This window comes from Physeter macrocephalus, unplaced genomic scaffold (assembly GCF_002837175.3).
Source record: "Physeter macrocephalus isolate SW-GA unplaced genomic scaffold, ASM283717v5 random_78, whole genome shotgun sequence".
Taxonomy (NCBI): domain Eukaryota; kingdom Metazoa; phylum Chordata; class Mammalia; order Artiodactyla; family Physeteridae; genus Physeter; species Physeter macrocephalus.
Window position 1 is genome coordinate 70995 of NW_021145364.1, and position 22302 is coordinate 93296.

At 55.6% G+C, this 22302-nt stretch overlaps 1 protein-coding gene across 1 annotated transcript in view; it reads right to left on the minus strand.

Moving 5' to 3' along the window:
• Positions 1-209: 209 nt before the first annotated feature.
• KSR1 (kinase suppressor of ras 1) overlaps positions 210-22302 on the minus strand; it is a 54230-nt gene continuing 32137 nt past the window's right edge. Inside the window, exons 10-19 of the mRNA XM_028483834.2 lie at positions 21963-22004; positions 19397-19448; positions 18521-18569; positions 17361-17740; positions 15642-15738; positions 12366-12499; positions 11501-11632; positions 10104-10239; positions 8578-8711; positions 210-3758 (exon numbers count right to left, since the gene is read on the minus strand). Coding sequence (XP_028339635.1) covers positions 3680-3758; positions 8578-8711; positions 10104-10239; positions 11501-11632; positions 12366-12499; positions 15642-15738; positions 17361-17740; positions 18521-18569; positions 19397-19448; positions 21963-22004 — 1235 coding nt within the window. The 3' untranslated portion in view covers positions 210-3679. The remainder of the gene's footprint in view (positions 3759-8577; positions 8712-10103; positions 10240-11500; positions 11633-12365; positions 12500-15641; positions 15739-17360; positions 17741-18520; positions 18570-19396; positions 19449-21962; positions 22005-22302) is intronic.

Here is a 22302-nt window from a genome sequence, read left to right on the forward strand (position 1 = left end):
TCCATCTGTTTAGAAATATCTGCCTTTGAGGTGCAGGCGAAACTTCTCTCCTTGGAAGAAGCTCCCAGAGGGGGTCTAAACACCCTACCCTCTCCCCTCCTGCTCTCCCATGCCATCCATCTGAGCAGTTCCCCGCACACACCGCCCGCCCCACACAGTCATCTGGAACCGACCCAAGCAGACACAAGCCCCAGATGCGTTGGTACAAGTATTTTTTAAAATTAATTTATTTATTTATTTTTGGCCGTGTTGGGTCTTCGTTGCTGCGCGCGGGCTCTCTCTAGTTGCAGCGAGCGGGGGCTACTCTTCGTTGCGGTGCGCGGGCTTCTCATCGCGGTGGCTTCTCTTGCTGCAGAGCACAGGCTCTAGGCGCGTGGGCTTCAGTAGTTGTGGCTCGTGGGCTCTAGGCGTGCAGGCTCAGTAGTTGTGGGCTTAGTTGCTCCGCGGCATGTGGGATCTTCCCAGACCAGGGCTCGAACCCATATCTCCTAGATGGGCAGGCGGATTCTTAGCCACTGCGCCACCAGGGAAGCCCCACCTTGGTACAGTTTTATTCGTAGACTCCAGACACCCAGGCTGGGCCCAGCACAGTGTTCTTGCCAGTGGCAAAAAAACTGATAGCGCACGTCCGTTAATACTAACCGTTTTAATTTAAATTAATAGCATTTCTGGAAGACAAATGCAGTTGATAGAAAATATAAAAACTTTTACTGTACAAATTTTACATCACATTCAAAAAAGCAAGTATGTGCCTCGTGGCCACAGAAGATGCTGGGTTTGCACACACGGATGAAATCCTGGCTGACCAGGCAGCGTCGCACAAGCTCTCAAACCAGCTTCACATTTATGTCTCCACCTGGCACCCAGAACAACACAGGCCACCGCTACCACCAGAGGCTTCCAGGGCATGCCACGCCCCTCGGCGATCACAGAAAGAAATGCCGTGAGAGGACAGAGGGATGTTCCAGGCCCTGCACACACCTTCAATTTGGTGACACGGAGCGGTCAGCTACACGCCGCTCACAACTGGTGGGGAACTCAGGGTTCAGGACCTCGAGTTGCATGGAGACGCAAGGGTTGCGGCTCTCGTGTTTAAAGGCAGCAGGGACAGATCCCAGGATTTTGGAGGTGAGGTTGGGAAGTGGCGGCGGGGGCGGGCGGGGGGAGATGAAGGGTTGAAGCTTGGGCTCCACTCTCAGACCCCGTGGGGACCTCCACAGCCCCCGAGCTCTCGCCCAGGAGGCCTCCCGGCCTTCTCCATCCCTTTCACAGTTGGCTGTGAGGGCTGAATTCACAGTATCTGCTGTCCTTCATGTGTTTCCAAGGCAGACGGGCATGGGGGCGGGGGGGGCGCGCGGAAGGGTGGCATGTCTTCCTAACCTCAATTCACAGTCAATTAAGTAGAGACAGGGAGAGGGGGGCCACCTGGGGTGGGGGGGTTCCTCAGATGCTTCTCTTAACTGACAGGCAGTGCAGAGGCTCAGGCTGAGCGTGGGAAGGCATCCCGGGGCCCTGGAGAGGAAGGGGGTGGCCCCAGTCCCACCCTCAGGGTTCCTGGCAGATCACGAGTCCCCTAAGGGCGGGCACTGGGACAGCTCCCATCCCGGGCCCCCTGCACTTGCACACAGTAGGTGCTCCATGAAGGCTTTCTAAACTGACCCAAGAGGGTGAGAGCCCCGAAGAGAAAAAGCAAAACCCAGACTGACTTTCTGTGGGCCGTGAGGTGAGCCTGACTTGCTTAGCTGCCCTCCCACCCCTCGGCCGGCCCACCTGCACGTCCAAAGGTTCAGAGGGGAAAGGTGAGAGGCATGAACCGTGACCTCCGGGAAGGCGCCAATACCGGGGTGGGGGGAGGAGCCTGACAACCAGAGGCGGAGTCACACCCCACGTGGCTTTGGGTGGGGAGATCACAGGAGCGGCTGACCCAGAGGCCAGAGGAATGATGGGGAGACGCGAAGAGTCCCACAGAGGAGAAAAGACCCATAGAGCTGAGTCCAGTTGGTTTACAGCCCCTTCGTCTTCCTTCCCACACCCTGAGCGGGAAGGGTTGAGGCGCGGATGGCCGTGGAGGCCTGGGTACCCTGTACGGCTGCCTGGCTGTGCCCTCTCGGCAGGGCTGCCGAGGGGTGCCTGGCCCAGAGCCACGAAGGCAGGCCCGCAGCCTCCAGGCAAAGCGGCCCATCTCGTACGATGTTTCGCCAGACTCCAGGCGGGGAGCCTGGCTCGACGGGTCTACGTAAACGGGGTAGGAGGGCCACGTGCCTCCCCGTCTCGGCGGCTCTGAGCGCGGACGCGGGTTCTGGGTCTGACGACAACCTCCTCTCCACTTTCGTCGCCCTTGATCATTTCTGGCTTTGGAGCTTGATACGATGACGTAACCTTCACTGAAGGGCTTCTTTGCCATTTGGAACTTTTCTCTTTAGGTGTCAGCTTCTAATGAGGACAGGCAGGACACTGTCATATCCTGGACTTTCCCAAACCCGGCCCCTCCTCTGGTTCAAAGGGACACAAGTAGGAGGCCTGACTTGGTGCTTGGGAAGACTCTGAAGTCGGGAGCTTGCTAGCTGGTCTAAGTGAAAGCGGGGAGGGGCACGTGGCTCCCACCTTGGCTAAGAGCCCTGAACACGGGCAGTGGAGGAGTCAGCAGTGGGCTAAGGGGTTTCAACAGGACTGAGGGCTGGAAGAGGTGGGCAGTTCCGGAACCTTGGCAAGACTGATGATGGGCCAGGGCACCCTGTGGCTAGGCGGGTGGGCTCCGGGACCCTCTGCTTGCCACTTCTCCCTCCCCCTACTTTCCCTGTTCTCATGGATCAAGCCTTCACGGTGTACGCAGCTGCTGGGATAGGTCTTAGCTCTGGGGTCAAATGTCAGTCAGGGACTGGGATGTATCTAAACAGCCAAAGCCCTTAGTCCCATCTTCTTGGTGCCTCCCCTGCGGGTGTCATGAAAGAAACATCTTCCCAGGCACTGGAAACCCTGGCTGGGAACCACTGGATCAGTCCAGATGTTATTTGGATTTTATGTCTCTGCTTTTTCCAGCAGGTATGGACTAGATTACAAAGGTCAAAGGTGAACCCCAGCTCTCTGTGAACTCCCGACCCTCATAATCCAGCTCGGCTCCTGGTCAGGGTGTCCTCTGCAAGAGGAGGAAGGGACAGCAGCCCTTCGGTAGGAGGAGGGGAGATGGAATTTAGGGCCAACGCAGAGGCCGGGTCAAACCTGTGGTCCCCCCACCATCCTGCTTGGGGAACAGCCACAAACACGATGCTTTTCTTCCTCTGAACCAGTGTGGGTGCCTCACTCCTACAGGGTCCTCCAGAGGGGACGGCCACTTCTGCCCTCGGTGCCAGTGACCTCTGCACAGACGGTTTTTATTATCACCTATTGTACAACGAGTCCAACTCTGCAGAAACATACATGTAAACATTTGCCGTCTGTCGGGACAGGTCTGGTTGTGGGTGATGTCATTTTAAGAAACAGCAGGCGCGGCTCCATCTCCGGGACCCGAGTGTTTTTATGGACGAACGGTCTAAACCGAGGACTTGTGCTTCTGGTTTGCAGCACTCAGGAGGATGGCTGGCGTTTTGAAGAGTGTTGGTTTTTTGTTGCGGTGGTTGTTTGGATGTCTTAGAAACCCATTTAAGAAAGAAATACAATGTCAGAAAAACGGCAGAGCTGGCTACATCTTTGGATTACTGGACTCCAGGACGCCCAAGCCAAACCTTTCAAACCGGGGTACAACTTTGCCGCTGTTAATACTGCAAAGAGGAACAAAAACAAGAGTTATAGCCCCAATGGTCTTGATCAGAATTGGGGCAGCATTAGCTAATGAGTGGGCCAGTTCCAGAAGCTCAGCAGAGGACCCAGCCCCAGCAAGAAGTGGGAATGATGATACAGGCCAATGGCCTTGGCAGAGCTGCTCCTGGTCCCAGCTGGCCGGGGGCTAAGCCTCGGCTGCACTCCCTCCTGGAGGGCAGGGGCCTGTCCGTCTTGGAACCCCCAGCACCCCGCATGCCCAGTAACCGCTGTGGGCTCATTCTCACTGGCAGCCGGGAAAGCTCTTGCTCCGAGTGAAACTGGGAGGGAAGAGAAACCCAGCCGCCAGTACTAAGAGTGGCATTGCATGCTCCTTCGAGAAACAGTCCCCAAATGCTGGGGTGCGTCAGGGCCATCTGGGAAGCAGGCTGAGATGTGGGTTCTCAGCATCTGCCTCCAGACACCCGGATTCAGGTCTTGGGGAGGCCCAGGAATCTGCGCTTTGGTAAGCAGTGGAGGGCCTGTGGGTGACCTGTCAGCCACACCCTTGCCGAACGCTGGCTCGGGGTCTGGTACTTTCCGTCTGCACTGGGCACATGGAAGGGGGGTAATGCTGCAGGGGGGAGAGGGCAGAAACGTTTTCACTAGTGAAACTGTTTGGCGACAGGTCCCACGCCCTTGCTTCAGGACAGCTTCCCCCGGTGTGTGGCCAGGGACACAGCCCTTCCGAGCTGGTGCCTTTCACGGCAACAGAACCTGTGGTGTCACAACCCTAGCCCTCCAGAGGGGACCACCCGGCAGCTCTGAAATCATTCCACTCCGTGTTGGACAAGATCCCCACGGGTTAAAAGCCAAGCAAAACCCCGACCCCTGTCCTGCGGACACACCCCACAGGGGGCCGGTGTGCTGGGGGGACCAGGGAGAGGGGGGATCTCTCTCACTGAGCTGTTAGTAGGGAGACAGGACCACCCCACAGAAGAAGCGCTAGAGAGAGATGAAGTTGTGTCCAGGAAGGCGGTTCTGGGGGTGCTGTTAGGGGGACCCTCCGTGGAGAGCAGTTACTCAGGCACACGCAGGCCGCGGAGCGGGGCGAGGGCCAGTTTTAACAAACAAAGCAAAAGAAGAAGTCTCAGCAGAGAAGGCCGGAGTGGCGGCGATCGCATCCCCTGTGTTAGTGCCCGCATCGCTGTTTGAGCTCGAGTAGAAGTCACGGTGCCGAGCGTGGATTAGGAGGAAGAAAGCCCCGGTACATGCAAGGCAGCCAGGCCTACAACCTACAGAAGGAAAGAGAAGAGGGGAGAGCAGCGTCAGAACCCGAGCCCTCGGGGAGGGGGCAGGGGAGCGGCCGAGGCCTGGCCAGGGTCCCAGGGCAGGGACCCCTCTTTCCCTGCAGACAGAGAAAGGGACATCCCCACTCCATTCCAGGCTTTGGCAGCAGAGCCAGCTTGGAAGGGAGGCTGGGACAAAGAGCCTCCCCCAGGCTCGCCCCTGGGACATGGCCACAGAATTCTGTACAGAGGTCGACCAGCAGGCCCACTGTCCCTCAGCCCCTGACCATCAAAATCAACGTCTCGGAGTTTACTATTTCTGCTCCCTGCATTCCCTTCTTTAAAGTCTGCCCAGAGAGGATCCTGGAGACTCAGACCAGTGATCTGAGTTCCCTCCCCACCACGGATAAGCCATCGTCTGCCAGTGTGTGGACAGAGGCCCTGCCGCATGCCATGGGTCTGCTCTCAGCCCAGCGTGAGAAACACGAGCTTGCAGGGCCCTTGCCGGTGGCCATGTGAGCTGCCAGAGCGTCACTTTCGTTTATGGGAATGCAACATGCCGAGAAGGGGAAGCCGGATGCAGAGACAGAGCAGGAGGCAGGATGTGCAAAGGGTTAACCGCAAACAGGCAGAGAATCAGGGAAACAGCAGAAGACACACTATTCCTCCAGGACTGGACAGTTGTTCTTAAAGTCAGGGTGACCGTAACGTCCTTTCCCGTAGTAGCGGCTCCGCCAGCGCCTGGGAGCGTCCGCAACCATTTTGCCAGGCGTGGCAGGAGCGCGGTCCGGCAGGTGATGGAGATGGGCACCCAGTGTGGACGGGCGGAGGAAGGGCCACAGGAATCAGGGTGGCGGGAGAGGGGGAGACGACAGGCCAGGCCAGCAGATCCGCCACCGCCCCCCCAGAAAATTAAAAAAAAAAAAAAGGAACAAGACCGATGGAAAAGAAAAGAGAAAATGAGAATTAGAGGCTTGAGTGTGTAGAAGTAAAAATCATGAACAGGAAGCTGTGATACAGACTCACTGAGGTATGCTGGCTTTCCTTCCTAGAAGGGGCTAAAACTGATCACTCTGGGCAGGAAACAACCCCCATTTCTGACTCAGTGTCCCACGTGTGGAAATGGGAACGTGGGGCTCCGTGGCCTTTTCGGGACTCCGGAATCATCCTCTCCTGAATACCCGCGCCACTCCTCAGCCCCTACTCCATGCCCCGTCCCCAGTGCAACCTTCACTTTTGTAGAGGAGAAAACCAGGGCCTGGTGTGCTAAACGAGTTGCCCAAGGTCTGACAAAGCAGATCCTTGAACTTCTTGAGAGTCCAGGAGACGCCCAGGCTCCCGCCCACAACCCAGCTCCCATGACTCCTCTCTTCTGGAGACCCTTCCTCAAGCTCCCCGGTGGGCAGTGTGCCCACAGAAGCTGAGTTTCTGCCCGGCACTCAGCACGTTGCCATCGTCCCCATCACCCATCAAATATTCATTGAGCAATTACTACATCCTGGGAGCGTGCTTAGAGCTGAGAATACAGAGGTGATAAGGCAGCGTCCTGCTCCGAGGGCTTACAGTGTACGTCTGCTTGTCTGTATCCTAATTAAACTATCAACTCCGTGCTGGTGGAGGCCCGGCCCCGGCCTGTCGCCTCAGGTGTGGCACAGCTGTCAGCAACGGTTGGGTAAAACCCACACCTCTGATGGCAACACCTGTTACCCCCTATCTGTATTAGACTCTGACCCATCTTAAGTGCAAAATACTGAATCTAATCTCACATCATAAGGTACAGCATTCCCCCACCCCAAATCATCATTCCTCAGACTGTCCCTCCAACCGGCCTAAGTTGCCAACTTTGCTGTATTTCTTCAAGTTCTCCTCCTTGCACACTCTGCTGGGCTGACCCAGCCTGGGCCTCTCCTCACCTGCAGCTCGAAGCCTGGTTTGGTTTACTTTCAAAACGAGCTCTCAAACTAGGTGTAAGTCAAATCTGGCTACAAAAAAGTTGTGACCATTTTAGAGTGTCAAAAAAACCCAAAAAACCGAAACAAAGAACGTGTGACAGAGACCATATGACCTGCAAGCCTAAAATACTTACTATCTGGCTCTTTCTAGAACAAGAGGAGTGCCACTGCCACCACACACTTGGGCAGGTGTGAGATCCGGGTGTAGCTGCTCCGGAGGCTACGCTGGGTGTAGGGGTTAGACAGGCTCCCGCCCCCTGCCACTGCCCGGCTCCCACCAAGAGAAGCCCCACTTTATCTGTTCTATGTCCTGGACCTGTGGGAGATGACACTTCTAGAAAGTGCCTTACACCTTAAAGTTCAAAGCCATGCATCTTGTCCAGGAGGCTGGCCACGTGTGACCTGCCTCTTGTTTCTGTACAGTCCACAAACTAAGAATGTTTTTTACCTTTCTAAATGATCGGGGGGGGGAAAAAAAATCAAAAGAAGACTATTTCATGACCTGTGAAAATTACATGAAATTCAAGTTTCAGCATCCGTAAGTAATGTTTTACTAGAACCAGCCAGCCCGCAAGTTTGTGGGTCTGTGCTTCTCCTGAGCCAAATAGCAGAGCTGGGTCGTTGTGACAAAGACAGCGGCGGTGTCGTCGCTTTGCATGCCGCTGGGCACCCTGCAAATCCCAGTGACAAGGAGCCGTCACTCGAGGTTCCCTCTCGGCCTGCAAAGCTAAACTATTTCCCACGTGGCCCTTGACAAGTTTGCCTACCCTCCCGCTCTATAAAGCTGTGGAACCTGAGGCTGGGAACAAGGAAGGACTTGCCCAGATTCCTGCAGAGGCAGGGCAGAGGTCTGTTTTTGAATGTTCTGGAAGAGAGAGCCAGAGGGACAAAGAAAAAAGGGAATGAGGCAGAACTCAGAAGAGAGGAGTGGAGACCACCCCAGCACGGAGGGCTGCAAAGGATTATGTGATCACACAGAAAGGAGATGGGCTCCCAGTGTCAAAGCAGCGCATAAACCCGGGCGGTGCGGTCCCTGCGACAGGTGGCTAAGCTGGGGGCTAGAAAACTCTGTGCCATTTTAAGCAACAGCTGCTCGGCTGGTTTTGGTGAAGCTCTGTCTGTCTGGCCCCCTCCCAGGCAGAACCTTCTTTTTTTTTTCTTTTTTTTTTTTTTTACCTTCTAAACCAGAAATTTTATTTCTTTTTTTTTAAAATTAATTTTTATTGGAGTATAGTTGCTTTACAATGTTGTGTTAGTTTCTACTGTACGGCAAAATGAATCAGCTGTTATGAACCCAGGCTAACGCTGGGCTGTATAGCAGGCAGAACCTTCTTGTCAGGGCCTAGCCTGGGCCCAGCGTCAGCACTGGGCTGATAACAGTGATGTGGAGGTTTCCACAGAGGAGAACGGGAGACACTGGCCTATGAAAGAGTCTCCTAAATAAATGTGATGAGTGGAATCCCGACATCCCTTGGGCGAGGGGACTGGTCACCTCTGGCTAACCAGCTCTGGGGGTTCCCCAGATCAAAGTCTCGGGCAGACAGAGCAGACAGTGCCCTCCAAGACGCCTGGCTGCCGGTTTGGCTCCGAGGGGTACTTACTCGGCAGACTTCCAGAAGTGCCCGGGGTGCGAGAGCCTCCGGTTCAGCTTGGGCAGCTTCTCCAGCATGTCCATCAGCAGCGGGAAGCTGGGCCTCTCCTGCAGGTCGAAGGCCCAGCAGGCGGACAGGATCTCCTGCAAAGCGAGCCGGCATTGGAGGACGTGAGAGCGGGCCGGGAGCGAGGGGGGCGCGGCCGGGGCACTCTGCCCAGGGTCCCTTAAGTGTTCCCGGGCGCCCCCCGGCTGGTGGTCGCCTCCCTCTCCTGCCGACACTGAGGTGACTGGCCATGGCTGGAGTAGGGCCGTGAAATAACTGAATTTGAGAAGAGCTCTCACACTTCCAGTTAAGGTGAAGGGCGTGGGCCTCCCTCCCCTCCTTCCTTCCTCGACCTCTCTGGAATAACAGTTACAAAGACGGATGAAAGGTCATAGGAAAGAGATCAGAAATGGGGTCACGGATGTTTGGAATGGAGAGCGGAAGGCAGCGTGTTGACAGGTGAAACGCCAGATGCTCGCAAGGTGTGCAGGGCTGGCCAGGCTGCAGTGGAGGAGGAGCCTGGGGGCGTTACAGGAGTGGAGGCTGGGAGAGACGAGAAGGACTGAGTACAGGGCAGCGACGGGAGTCCTGACGGTCCCGAGTCGGGGCAAAGTCCTTCTCGCCTTGGCCTTCCGCCGCCTACTCTCCGGATCCACGTGCGCACACAGCACACCCCTCGGCCTTTCGGTTCAGAAGGGAGAAGACAGGCCTGCACGCACGACCAGGCGGAAGGTGCTCGTGCAACAGGGCAGATGGTGACCCTGCCGGGAAACTCACAGCCTACTTAGCGCTTCACCTGGATGAGTGCCGGGTGGTCCCCCCAGACGTTTCCAATGCTATGCTGCCCAGGTACCTACTGGGGCTACTTATCAACATCCTGGCTGGCATCTGTCTGCTCCAGGCCTATCTGATTCACGAGCGCGTGGTAAACACTGACGGCGCTGAGAACACCGCCCCCCGGGCTCGTTCACGTATCACTGTGCCAGGCGGGGGAACTTACAAACTGCAATGCAGAGATACCATTAATGATATTCAGTCATGTGAGGGCAGCGACCGTATTATGATTTGGCATCTTGACAACAGATTTGCTGTGGAAACCTTGATTTGTTCTCGAACGGTCGAGAACAACATTAAAGAGAAAGATCTGACACGACAACAACCCCACTGTTTGTACTTTATGCAGTGAAATTTGTTATTATCTTCTTTCTAGTAAATAACACACAGGCTTTATTATCTTATCTCATAGTTCAGTCAAAACCATTATCTTTATTTCCTTCCTGTCCTTTTTTTTTTTAAAGACAATTTTTCTTTTTAAAGGTTAGCAGTGGGGTGGTGAAGGACACAGACCTCCTAGCCGGCAGCAAAGAGGCCGGCCTGCCACCCATCTGCCTCTGGGTCCCACGTCTCAGGTGAGCGAAGGAAGGGCAGCCAGCCGCCTGCCCTCTACCCCACCTTCCTCTCCCGGTGCAGGTGCTTGGGGGGCTACTTACGGTGACTTCCTTCCCCAGGCTGACGGAGGCCAGGACTCGCTTCGTTCCCTCTCCGCTTCCAATCTGCCAGATCAGGGCCTCCGCAGCTTGGTTCTTCAAGGGCCAGCCTCTAGCTTGCAGCTCATACCAGATAGTCCTGTGGAGACCGCCCACCCACGTGGCCTGAGCTCCCTGGCGGCACGGCTCAGCTCAGCCCACACCCCGGAGGTGCCTGCCGCCCTGCTGCCAGGAGCCCCACTGGAGGACCCAGCATCCCCCCTCCTGCCTTCCTCACCCGCCAGGCTTCCGGGGACGCCTTGACTCCCTCTCGGGGACCTGCGCTCCCATATTGTGGCAGGAAGTCTCAGACAGCACGGACTCTGGACAGAGATCCCGGTACAACCGTTCCACCTCCGTGGGGTGGCTGTCCAGGGCCAAGGTTGTCTGAGGAGTGACAAGAATGCCCAGCCCTGGGCCTGGCACACGCAGGTGCTCAGGAAATGATAGTTAAAGGTCAGGCCAGGAAGAGACCAGCCGTGAGGGAAGGATCCCCCGAGAGATTACGGGATGAGGCCGTCACTCAGACCCTCCAAGTCCCCTTTTGCCCTTCTCGCCTTATCTGGATGGGGACCTTCTCCGTGAGACCCACCCTGTCCAACCTGGGGGCCACGTGGGGCTACTGTGAAACTGAAATGTGGGGAGGGGAACTGAGGTGTAAAACACACACCAGCCTTTGAAAGCTTCGTGGGGTAAAATTTTCATTTCTTATTTTGATTACACGTTGAAATGATAATATTTTCGCTATATTGAGTTAAATATCTATTGAAACTGATTTCAGCGGTTTCTTTTCTTTTTGGCTGCGCCACGTGGCATGTGGGATCTTAGTTCCCCGACCAGGGATCTAACCGCGCCCCCCCCCCCCCCCCCAGTGCACTGAGTCCTAACCACTGGACCGCCAGGGAGTTCCCTCTTTTTCTTTTTTAATGTGGCTAAGAGAAAACTTTACACATCTGGCTCATATTATGTTTCTATATTTCTATGTTTCTATCGGTCAGCACCCCAGCTCTTTGTGGGGCACAGCTGACAGGACTCCCTGTTCTCCCAGAGGGACAGTCCTTGATGAGCTCTGGTGAGTGTCCTCATGGGGCAACAGGCGGGAATGACACCCAGAGTTAAGCATTCTATGCAATTAGCTAATTTACTCCTCATTTAACAGCTCTACCAGGGAGGTACTTTATTCTTCCCATTTTACAGGTGGGGAAACAGAAGGTCAAGGACGTGGTCACTGGCCCAAACAAGTGGCTGATCCAGGCTCAAAGCACACCTCCCCCTGCCCCCCCCGTGGCCAGTAGGACCCTCTCTTTGAGCCACACTTGGCCTCAGAGCCCCAGGCGGAGGGATGCCAGGGGCCTCCTCACCCAAATGCATAGACGTCAGCCGCTTTGGAGAAGGGCAGCTGGTCCTCGTCCTTCCCGGGGGTCATCTCCCTCACAATCTCGGGGGCCAGGTAGCACAGCCAGTCATGTGACAGCTTCAGCTGGTTCTCACGCCTGGAGGCCAAGAAGCCAGGGCAAGGACATGACCTTCAGTCAGCAGCAAAGAGGCCCGCAGGGCAAACATCTGCCCCAGGGCTGGCACACCACCCACCACGGCCCAGAAAAGCAGCACACCCATCATGCACTTGCCAAGGCACCTGCGCTTTGGGGGAATGTTACAGAGGAGCGATAATCAGGCTTTTCTAGAAAAGCAGGCCAAGAACAGGCATCGGCAGGGAGCTGCACTTGAGGGTGCTGATCCTCTACGCTGGGAGCGGGAAGGGCATCTCCAAGCAGGAGATCAGATCTGCCTGTGGGCCTTACAGCCTGGCCTGGGGCTGCCGCTCTCCCTCCCGGGGTCCGGATGCTTGGGAGGGAGCCTTTCTCCCCATCCCCACTCCCCCTTCAGGATCTGCGGAACTAGAACCTGACGCTCTTCCTCATAATGGGGACGTGAACCCTGGTGCCCTGCCCAAGTCGGTGAGCGTACAGGGAAAATGTGAGTGAGGGGACCCAACCACCACGGGGGCCAGCCTGAGAATTAAGCACTACGAGGGACCTAAGTGTCACCCAAACCTGATTCTGGACCAGGAACACAAGAGCAGGGCCAGAGCAGACCTGGCCTTTCCTACAGGGAGGGCTGCCCCGCAGTAACAGACAGCGAGTGCCCAGACCTCGGCTGGACCTCAGGCCCACCAGCACCGCCCAGTTCCTCCCTAGTCTGTCCAGATGCCCAAGGCCAACTGACCGTCCCTCTCGGACCACGCCTGAGATCCCGAACAGCCCGAAGTCTGTGATGACCACCTTGCCATTGTCGTAGAAGACATTCTTGGATTTGAGATCCTTGTGCACGATGCCCTTGGCATGGAGGTACCCCATTCCCTGCAAGACAGCGAGCCTCACGTCAGGAACGGAGGGATATGAATGACGGATGACTTAGCTCCTACTCTGGGCCGGGCCCTGAGCGGGACGGGACGCCCTACCCCACCCCCTCATTTCATCTGCACAGCCCTGTGCAGTGTAAGTGTCTCCTTTTTACAGAGGAGGAAAGCCAGCCTCAGAGCTGGGAAGCCACCTGCCCCAGGCCACACCGCAGTTAAGCGGCATTGCCGAGATCTGGTGCCAGGCCAGTTTGCGCTCCGGCTGTGTCAGCGCGCTGCCCAACATCCACCTGATACTCAGAGGAGGTGTGGGAAGGGTGAGGGCTGAGGGGCTGGGGGTCAGCAAGTATATAAAGATTCACTGGGATGCCACTCTCTGTGTCGAGCTATAAAAGACCTGAGTGATCTGGGGTCTCTCTCAGGCTTTGCTGGCCTCTCCCCTCAGGCTGGGCAAGGGCTAGGGTTGGGGAACAGAGAGGAATTCCCATAGAGGGAGCCCCTGAGCTCAGGTGGTCCCACCACCTGTGCTGTGGTAGAAGTCCTGGACTAAGACTGAAATCCAGCCCAGATTCTAATTCACTGTGGGCCCTTGGACTCGGCTTCTAAGCCTCAGTTTCCTCAACCTGCCAAGTGACAGGTCAGGGCTGGGTGATTTCTAACCAACGCTCTATTTGGACTGAACACTGCCAGGTGCATGGGATGTGGGTGACCTGACGCAGGCATGATCTCATCCCAGGCCAAACCCAGGACTCCCAGGTACCCTGATGCTCTGATGCTCTTGGGAACGGGGAGCGGGGAGGGAGAACGGGGGCACTGTACAAGATGCGTGACTGAAATGGGTATCCCCGCCGGGTCAGAAAGAGGCACGTGTCAACCCATCTCCCAATCTCCCACATCAAGGGTGCTTCATATGCGAGAACTCCGCCTGACTTTAAAGGTATCTTGGGGTGAGGAGGGGAGAGGTAAACAGCAAGCCACATTTAAGAAATAGAAGAATGAGCTGTGAGGCAGAAGCAGACAGAACTCAGCAGAGCCCGGAGCTCAGACCGAGTGGGGCCGGAGCGCGTCAGAGAAGAATTTACACAAGGCAGATGCTCTTCTGCAGGAGATGGGAGGGCTCGGGGTCCACCGTGGCCACGTCCCTCAGGCCTGCTGAGAGCTGTCGTCCTGCAGCGGAAGCAGGGAGTTCCAGGAAAGAGTGACTTGCTCTCTCCCAAAACGCCATCCTGAATGTAAAACGATCCTTCTTAGAATGTCTGCCCATTTCCCAAACCAAACCAAGGCACAAGGCTTCCCCAGTGACCAAAGAGAGCCAAGATCCCATCTTGGGTTGAACAGGGACCAGCTGTGTGACTGAGGATAAGTGCCTGTACCTCTCTGAGCCTTGCTTATAAGATAGGTGTCACAGCCTCAAACGGCCAGAGACAAGATAGAAAGTGCCCAGGTCCGGAACACAAACCCTCCTTCCTTCCCATAATTTCACAATGCCTCTAGAGTGGCCCCCAAGCCCTCTAACCAAAGGTCAAGCCCCCATTATTATATTCTGAGCCTCAAAATATCAGAGATGAGTACAAAAGGAAGTGGCTTAGAAGTTCTCAGAAGAAGGGGGATGGGGAAAATAAATAAGCCAGCAGAGAGGAAGCTTCCGGCTCTGCAGCTCCAAAACCTTTGAACAACTTTTCTCTTCTGCCCTGGAATCTTCCAGATGGCTCATTCAACCTAACTCGGCAACCAGACTCCCACAGTGTCCTGACGATAAGGAGAGAGAACAATTTGGGGGAGGAGGGCAGAGTCGGGCAGAGTGTGGAGCAGGGCCCAGCAGGTTTGGGGCCATCACAGAGTAGATGTGGCACTCTGCAGCTCCCTCCAACTTCTCTGCAATGAGACAGACTACAAATGAAGGCGTAAGTGTGATATTTGGGTTTTGGGGGCTGCAAAAGTTTAATGCATTAGTGTGGCCACATGGAAATGTCACGTGGAAATCTTGGTGTTCATAAATGTCACTGAGATTTTTATCTTTTCCTTTCCAACGACACACACACACACACTATAGATGCAAGGAGAGAGGGAGAAAAAAGAAAAGAAGGAAAGACTAACAACAGGAAAGGGACAAAAACTTGGTGGGAGCTGGTAAGAGAAAGCTTTTCTGCAAAAACAAGAACCAGGAAAGAGGAAGCCCTATCCAGCACTGATCTAGTTTCTCTCTGGGCCTGTCTGTTGCTAAATAAAGCAACAAATAAGCTTTTCTTTCATTTTTGTTTAATTACTTTAAAAAGATGAAAGGAGGGGCTTCCCTGGTGGCGCAGTGGTTGAGAGTCCTCCTGCCGATGCAGGGGACACGGGTTCGAGCCCTGGTCCAGGAAGATCCCACATGCCGCGGAGCAACTAAGCCTGTGCGCCACAACTACCGAGCCTGCGCTCTAGAGCCCGTGAGCCACAACTACTGAGCCCATGTGCCACAACTACCGAAGCCCGCACTCCTAGCGCCCATGCTCCGCAACAAGAGAAGCCACCTCAATGAGAAGCCCGTGCACTGCAACGAAGAGTAGCCCCCGCTCGCCGCAACTAGGGGAAGCCCGTGCGTGGCAATGAAGCCCCAACGCAGCCAAAAATTAATTAATTAATTTAAAAAAAAAAAAAAAAAAGGCTGCCTGAGTTGAGCCTGAAGGCCTGTCCGCATGAAACTTGGATTTGGAAACTTTAAGGCAGAACCCCTGTCCCAAACCTTAATCAATTCTAACAGACTCTCACCAAGTGCTGGCCCTGGACCCAACGCTCTCTCCGTGGATTATCCCAGTTTACCTTTGCACCAATCCAATGAGGGAGGCGACACTGGCATCTCCATTTCACAGGGGAGGAAGCAAAGGCTCAGAGAGGCTAATCGACCTGCCCGAAGTCACACAACTGGTGTGACCAAGATTCAAACTCAAGCCATCTGTCTTTAAAACCCACCGAGTTTCTCCAGGGTGTCCAGCTCCCAGCAGACAAGACAGGGACAGAGGGAAGGAGATGGGGGGGGGGGTCCCACCCTTGAGGTGCCCCACCTAAAGGGAAAGACAGAGAAGCCACCACCACTACCCTGACATGGTCAGACAGACTGGGGGACAGCCAGGAACTCTGGAACCAGCTGGATGCCCCTTCACCTTAATGATCTCCTGGGCGATCTGCCTGGTCTTGTTGATGTCCACAGATGTCTTGGGGTCCCTCACAAACGAGTGCAACGTCCGTCCCTTGCAGAAGCTGTGAGGAGTGGTGGGTCAGGCAGAGATCTGGGGCCTGTGCAGCCCAACCCAAGCCCCTCTGGAGCCGGGGAGAAGCAGGGGCAGGGCTGTGCCCACCAGCCTTGGGAGGGCTCTCTCTGTCCCCCAGACCCTGGGTGCCCGAATCCTCGTTCTTAACCAGCCTGATGCCCATTCCTGCTGGGGCCTGGCCTGAGTGGGCAAGAACACCGGTCCCCCGAGGCCTAGGGCCTGCCCACCATAGAACAGGAAACTCAGTTCACCAAGCCTCCTGGCAATTCAGAGCAGCCCACCTTTGGGGAAGTTCGAGGCAGGAACACGCCCACGCAAACTCAGCAGCCAGGGAAGAATCTGGCCCTTTCAGGCTACAACCAGGCAGCGTCAGGGCTCCGGGCTCACCACAATGATTTTCATGATCGTGTTATTTTCTGATCACAGGGATTTTATTACAATGCGGAGCGTGCAGGAGGGGAGGGGTGGCTGTCAGGCATGTCAGAGTGATTATTAGATAAGGGGCTGGTATGCTGTGGTCCCCACCTGTACCGACTCCTAAAACCCGGAGTGAGGAAGGACCCAGCCAGAATGCGTAGCTTCATTCCCCTGCTCCAGGGAGAAGCTGACTTAAGCCATCTGAGGAAGGGGCTAGTTTTTAGGAATCATCTCCAAGGAGATAAGATTCTTGGACCCTCAAGGTCTGGAATATCGGCTGATGGTTGCTTTTCTGTGTTCCAGTCCCCTCAGCAGATTCTAATGTACATCAAAACGTGACATACGTGCACTCCGACCCAGCCCCGCACACGTACTGCTAGAAGTTCACCAAGATACGGAAACAGAGATGTTCACGGTGACAAAGTGTCCAGCAAAAGAGGGCTGGTTAAATAAATTAGGGGAGGACCAGCGATCGGGTTCCAGAGACAACCCAGAGCCCAGTTGTGGGACTCGACCCAATTCCACTCCACTGTCAGTGACACCATACTGGTAACTTGAAATCAACTGTGGTGAGAGTGTTTACACCACAGGAATTGACAGATGCCATGTATCGATACTAGAGCTTCCCTCACCACCGCCCAAGGGCTGGTTGTTAAACATCTACCAGCACACCACTGGAGGTTCTGCTACGTGACGTGACGGGAACACTATGCAGGTATTAAGATTAGAGTAGACCTCAGACCTGCACTCCAGCGAAGAAGGCAAGGGAACCAGTAGGCTCTTTGGTGTGTATTTTTACAAACACATAAATAGTTACAAATCGAATAGATAAATAGTTTAAAAACATGAGTGTATACAAATTTTTTTATTTTAATGGAAGGCGTGATAAGGAACTGTTTACAGTATCCACCTTTGGGGAGAGGCACCCGGGTGGGGTGGGAAGAGACTGGATTTCACTTTATACTTTTCTGGAACATTTGAATTTTCTCTATCCTTAGGTATTGTTTTACCGATTTATTTATTTAATGTCGACGGGGTTAGATGATGGAGAAATTACACCTCATTTTTGGTTTTCTTCTCTGTACCTCTCTAAATGAAATTTCCATGCCCTCCGGGGCGTCCACACAAATAACAGGGCCCCCAGGGAAAGGGGAAGAGGAGGCGGCCACCCCAGGGACAGTGGGACCGGGTTACCTGGTGATGATGGCCAGGTGCGGCGGGTTCATGCAGGCCCCCATGAAGAGCACCACGTTCTCGTGCCGTGTCTGCCGGTAGTTCATCACCTCCTTTTTGAACAGCTTCAGGTGGTCCTGGTTGTGGCCGTCCATCTCCAGCAGGCGGATGGCCACCTCGCCGTGCCAGCGGCCGCGGTGCACCCGGCCCCAGCGGCCCTGCCCGATGGGCTCGCCCAGCTCTACCTGCTCGAAGGGGATGTCCCACTCCTGCAGGTACGCGCTGGTCTGGCTGGCCTTGCGCGAGATGGGGCCTCGCCAGGGCCGGCGGGAGCTCGGCAAGTCATCCACCTCGTCCTCGTCGTCTTCGACCTCCGACTTGCCGGCCTCGGGCTCCTCAGCCTGGAAGGAGAGGAGGAGGGGATAGAGGGGGCAGGAGCCCTGGGGGCAGGCGGGGAGCAGAGGGGCCTGGGGTCAGGAAGCCCGGGCTCTAGCCGCAGCTCTGCGGGGCTTGCTGTGGATAGTAGGCAGGTCACTTCGCACCACGCGGCCTCAATGTCCTAAGCCACAGACTACGGCACTTGGCCCTTTTTCCCGCTAATGTTCCAAGACCCGCCTATGAGTGACATCTAATCGCTGGGGAAGAGCATTAACATCCCCTGGCATGAAGAACTGGACCGCATTCACCCTTTCTGGCTATGCTTTTGTTGAAACACACAGTTTCTGACTCTCCTCTGTATAGGAATAAATCAGTCTGCTGTCTGCTCAGGGTCTTTAAGCCACGGCACCGCTCGGTTGACACTGGCTCAAGGGTCAAGGTAGCAATTCTTGGCCCCAGCTACAGTCAGAATCGCCTGGGGATCTTTGATAAGTCCACACACCCGGCCCCACCCCGGACAGACCAGAGGAGAGCCTCCCGGGCTGGGGCCCAGGCCTTCCGGCTGGGGGTGAAAACCATGGGAATGCAGAGTTTACCGTAGCCTCAAAACACAGAAAGGGAGAAGGAAGCTTGCTTCGTGGCACCCTCGTTGCTCTCCCTGCCACGTGCACTGCTCGAGTCTGCTGCGGCGGGTGGGCACCTGAGATGGCCCTCAACAGGGCCCGGTGCCCACCGGCTCCCCAGCCCCCTCCACGTGCCGAGCCGGGGAGAGAGGAGAGAGATGCGCCGTCGACATCACTCACCTCCACGTCGTGATCCTCGGACGCGTCTGCTTTCGGCTGGTTCTCAAGCCTAAGAGGAAGACAGCGTTTGCCAAAGAGACCCCGAGGCCGGGCCCCCTGCCAGTTGGGCAGGGGACTCCCCGTGTGAGGTCTGAGAAAGGGGCACCAGGCCTGGATCCCTACTTTGACCCACTTGGCCGTGGGAAGGGCAGTCAGGATGCTGTGGAAACACACAGGAGGCCGAGGGCCAGACGCCGTTGCCCTTCTCTGGCCTTGGCCTTCTCCAGACTTAATCTGGGGGTGGTAGGGGCCGACGGGTGGGCCGTGACCCTCAAGGCCCTCTCGAATCTGACAACCGGTATGGGGTTCTGAGCACACGCACAGGACTTGGAATTCGACTTGAGAACTGGTTCTGTTGCTCCCTAAGCTGTGTGACTGGGTGCAATTGCTTAACCTCTCTGAGCTGGCTTCCTCATCTGTATGTTGAGGATGATACCTACTTCACACCTGGCCGAGAACTATACGAAGAAAGGTGAGGCAAGTACTCAGCATGGCCTGACACAGAAAGGGCTCCGTCACCAGGAGCCATATAATTAGGTTTCTCTAACGCTGAGTGCCCTTTGCCCGGCCTTCCTGGATCACAAGACTGCTCGTGCCTCACTGACTGCCCCACCCAGTGCTGACTGCACCAACAGGAGGCAACTAAACCCCACGGCTGAGTTCACTGGATCACAGGGTGAATTAGCCCAAGCAGTGTCCCATCTGGCCGCCCAGGCCCATGGCAAGGTCTGGAATGGGAGGGTCAGAGATTTAAAGGTGGAGGTGGGAGGCGGTCAGGGATGTGCATCCAGCTTTAACAAGTCCCCAAGGAGGAGAAAGCTTTGCAGGGCTGCCTACCGGGAACTGTCCGCCTCGGCGAATGGGACTGCCTGAGGAAATGCCGAAATGTCTGGGGGAAACAGAAAACAAATATGAGGCATGAGACCCGCTTCCACTCCCCCGGAAGACACAGTGTTTGCAAAGCCAGCACCCGCAGGGCCGAGCGTGCTCCGCCAGCAGCCCCTCGCTGGGCTGCACACGTGCTCCGGGGCCACGTCCCCTGGGCTTTTCCTAAAACAGAACACGGACGCAGCCTCCACGGCCCTCGGTTTTGCCCACACAGCTCTGCCCTGGGAAGGGACTCCAGTGGGGGAGGAGGCTGAGACTTCTCAGTCACCACCATCGCCCCGTGGCCAAACCGCCCCAGACAAGCAAGCGGTAAAAGCAACAGGGCTGCTCTTTACCGGATGTGTGGGCCAGACCCTCCTCCTCGGCTCCGAGGCAGGGGCTGGTTGCAACATCCCTTGAGGGTGGGGAGACTCTCGGGCCAGCAGAGGCCAAAGGCCGGGCTCGCAGGTGGCTCATTAGTGTCACGTGGTGCCTGGCACAGCCGCCGGGGACTGCCGGTGGGGACCAGGGGCCCCATCCCCTCAGCTTCAGGGTTTGGGTGGCTGGTGGGGCAGCCTCTGGGCAGAGAGGAATGCACGGCCCACACGCCGGGGGCCCCAGGATTGGGCAGCTGGCACTGACCCCTGAGCCTGGGGCCTTCCCAGTTTCAGCACTGAAAGCCCCACATCCAGGGAACACAGGACAGATGGTCACCCCAGTGTGGCGCCAACGTGTTACAGGCCAAACGCCCCCACGGCTGCTTCTGCCGCTGGCTTCTTTCTGTTCTCTCTGGTCCCTTCTAATCGCACTCGGGGAGGCCGGCAGCCCCAGGGCTGGGTGGGCCCCTTGCTCCCCTTTTTAGCAAAAGAAGAGACTGGAGGTGGCAGTGGCTTAAACTAATCAGGGCCTCTCCCTGTCCTCTAGGACAGATGGCTGTCCCCATCAGCCAGCAAACCTCCCTCACCTCCCTCTGGGCTTTCTCCAAGGCTACCCCTGTAGCTTTCTCAACATCTCTATCATACTTGGGGAGTCTGATAGAGGTCGTGGGCCTTCTTATCAGGGAAATGCACACATGTACCCAACATCCGGTGTACAATTTCTGGGGAATCCTAGACCCGGAAGCCTCTTCTAAGGCTCTTCCAGACACCACTACACTGTGTCTGCAGACTGTCAAGGGCGGCCTGGTGTTTCCACCCACCCAACGCTGCTCACGTGTTGCCACGGAAGATAAACACATGCACGGGGACGGAGGGACATGGGGAGGTGGGGGTCTGGGGAGAAACCACACCCCAAGTTGGGGGGAGGCAAAATGTCTCTGAAGCTTCATACTTTTCCTTAAACATTAAGAGTGCATTTTGCATTCTGCTCCAAATATGTCCACATTTGTTTTAATAGAACTATATTTCCCTTCTCTCCCCCCTGACATACCTTCAGAGCAAGATGGACCCTTCTGGAAGAAGAGCCACACGTTTTCCCCATGCTTTCAAGGGTGCTCCCCTGTACGTCACCCTAGAGTAGTAACCAGGGAGGCTCTTGGAGGGGAACCACGGAAAAAATGGGTGTGAAGCCACAGAGCAGCTCAGGGAGCCTGGCCCTGACCCCAGCCAGCCTGCACAGCCTGCAAAACCACTGGGGTGGGCCTGTAAGAACTAACAGATGTTCCCAGTCACTCCCCTAATGGAGGTGGGCTGGGGAACAGAAAAGCCTGGAATAACCAAAATACCAGGACTTCAAGACAGACCTGTTTAATCCAGGAAAAAAAAAAATTAGCTACAGTCTTTGTCTAAAACACACAGAACCTTCACATGGCTGAATTCAGAATTAAAGTTGCAGATTACGTGTACTATTGCTTGTCACCTCCAGCTAGAGAAATAAGTACTAATTGTATAAACTCCTTAGGGGAAGGAATATGGTGAAATGCAAAGGCTGGCACACAGAAGGTGTACAAAACAATTTCTGTGGACGGGAATCAATGAGAATGTCTTACTGCAAGTTTTCTTCTTTAAACTTTCTGCACTGGAGGCATTTCCAACAATTGCCAGCAGATGGCGCTGTGTGACAAGGCTCTGGAAGGTGAGCGCCACCCCCCACCCCGCCACCCCGAGTAAGTGAAGGCTGCAGACCTTCCCAAACTGGCGTTCCCTTCTTTAAGATAGGGTAGTAGTTTCCCTGCCATTATATAGAGGAAGATATCTTGTCAGATGCTCATAAGACATCAGCAAAAGATCCTCTCCCCTTATTCTGCAGACTGGGTTTCTGCCACTTCCTAGCTGTGTGACCCTGGACAAGTTGCCTGAAGTGTCCGTGCAAGACGAAGGACTGGATGGATGCCAAGGGTCCTCCCAGTAAGGCACGGCTCCTGTGAAGGGCCAGCCTCAAGGCTACTCCATCTTCCCCCTTGCCCAGCCTCAACAGACAGTCAGCTCTCAAAATAGGTGGGTGTGAGACTCAGGTACCTCCAAGGCACCCAGGGAGAGGGCTGGACAGAGGGGGGTCACGTCAAGGGGCAGTTAGTGGAACCATGCAAGGGACTCACCTGGGAAGATAAACTGCTGTCTATGATGAATACAGTAGGCAGCTTTAAACAGAAGAGCAGGTAAGTCACACACAGAACAGCAAATGCAGCAGCAGGAGAGGGGACGGAGGCAGGGGCTCGGGGGAGAGGGGCTGGTTATAGGGCTGGGGCAGCCCTTCCCCGCCTGCCCTGCCCCAGCTTCCATGCAGGAAGGAGGAAAAGAGCTGGGAGAAAGCGGTTATTAGCAGGAGCCCCCAGGAGTAAAGGAACTTGCACCGGAGGGCTGGGGTTTGGAGACCCAGTCCCAAGGGAACACCCTGCTGCAGAGCCCTGGCCAATGCCATTCACCTCCCAGGCCCCC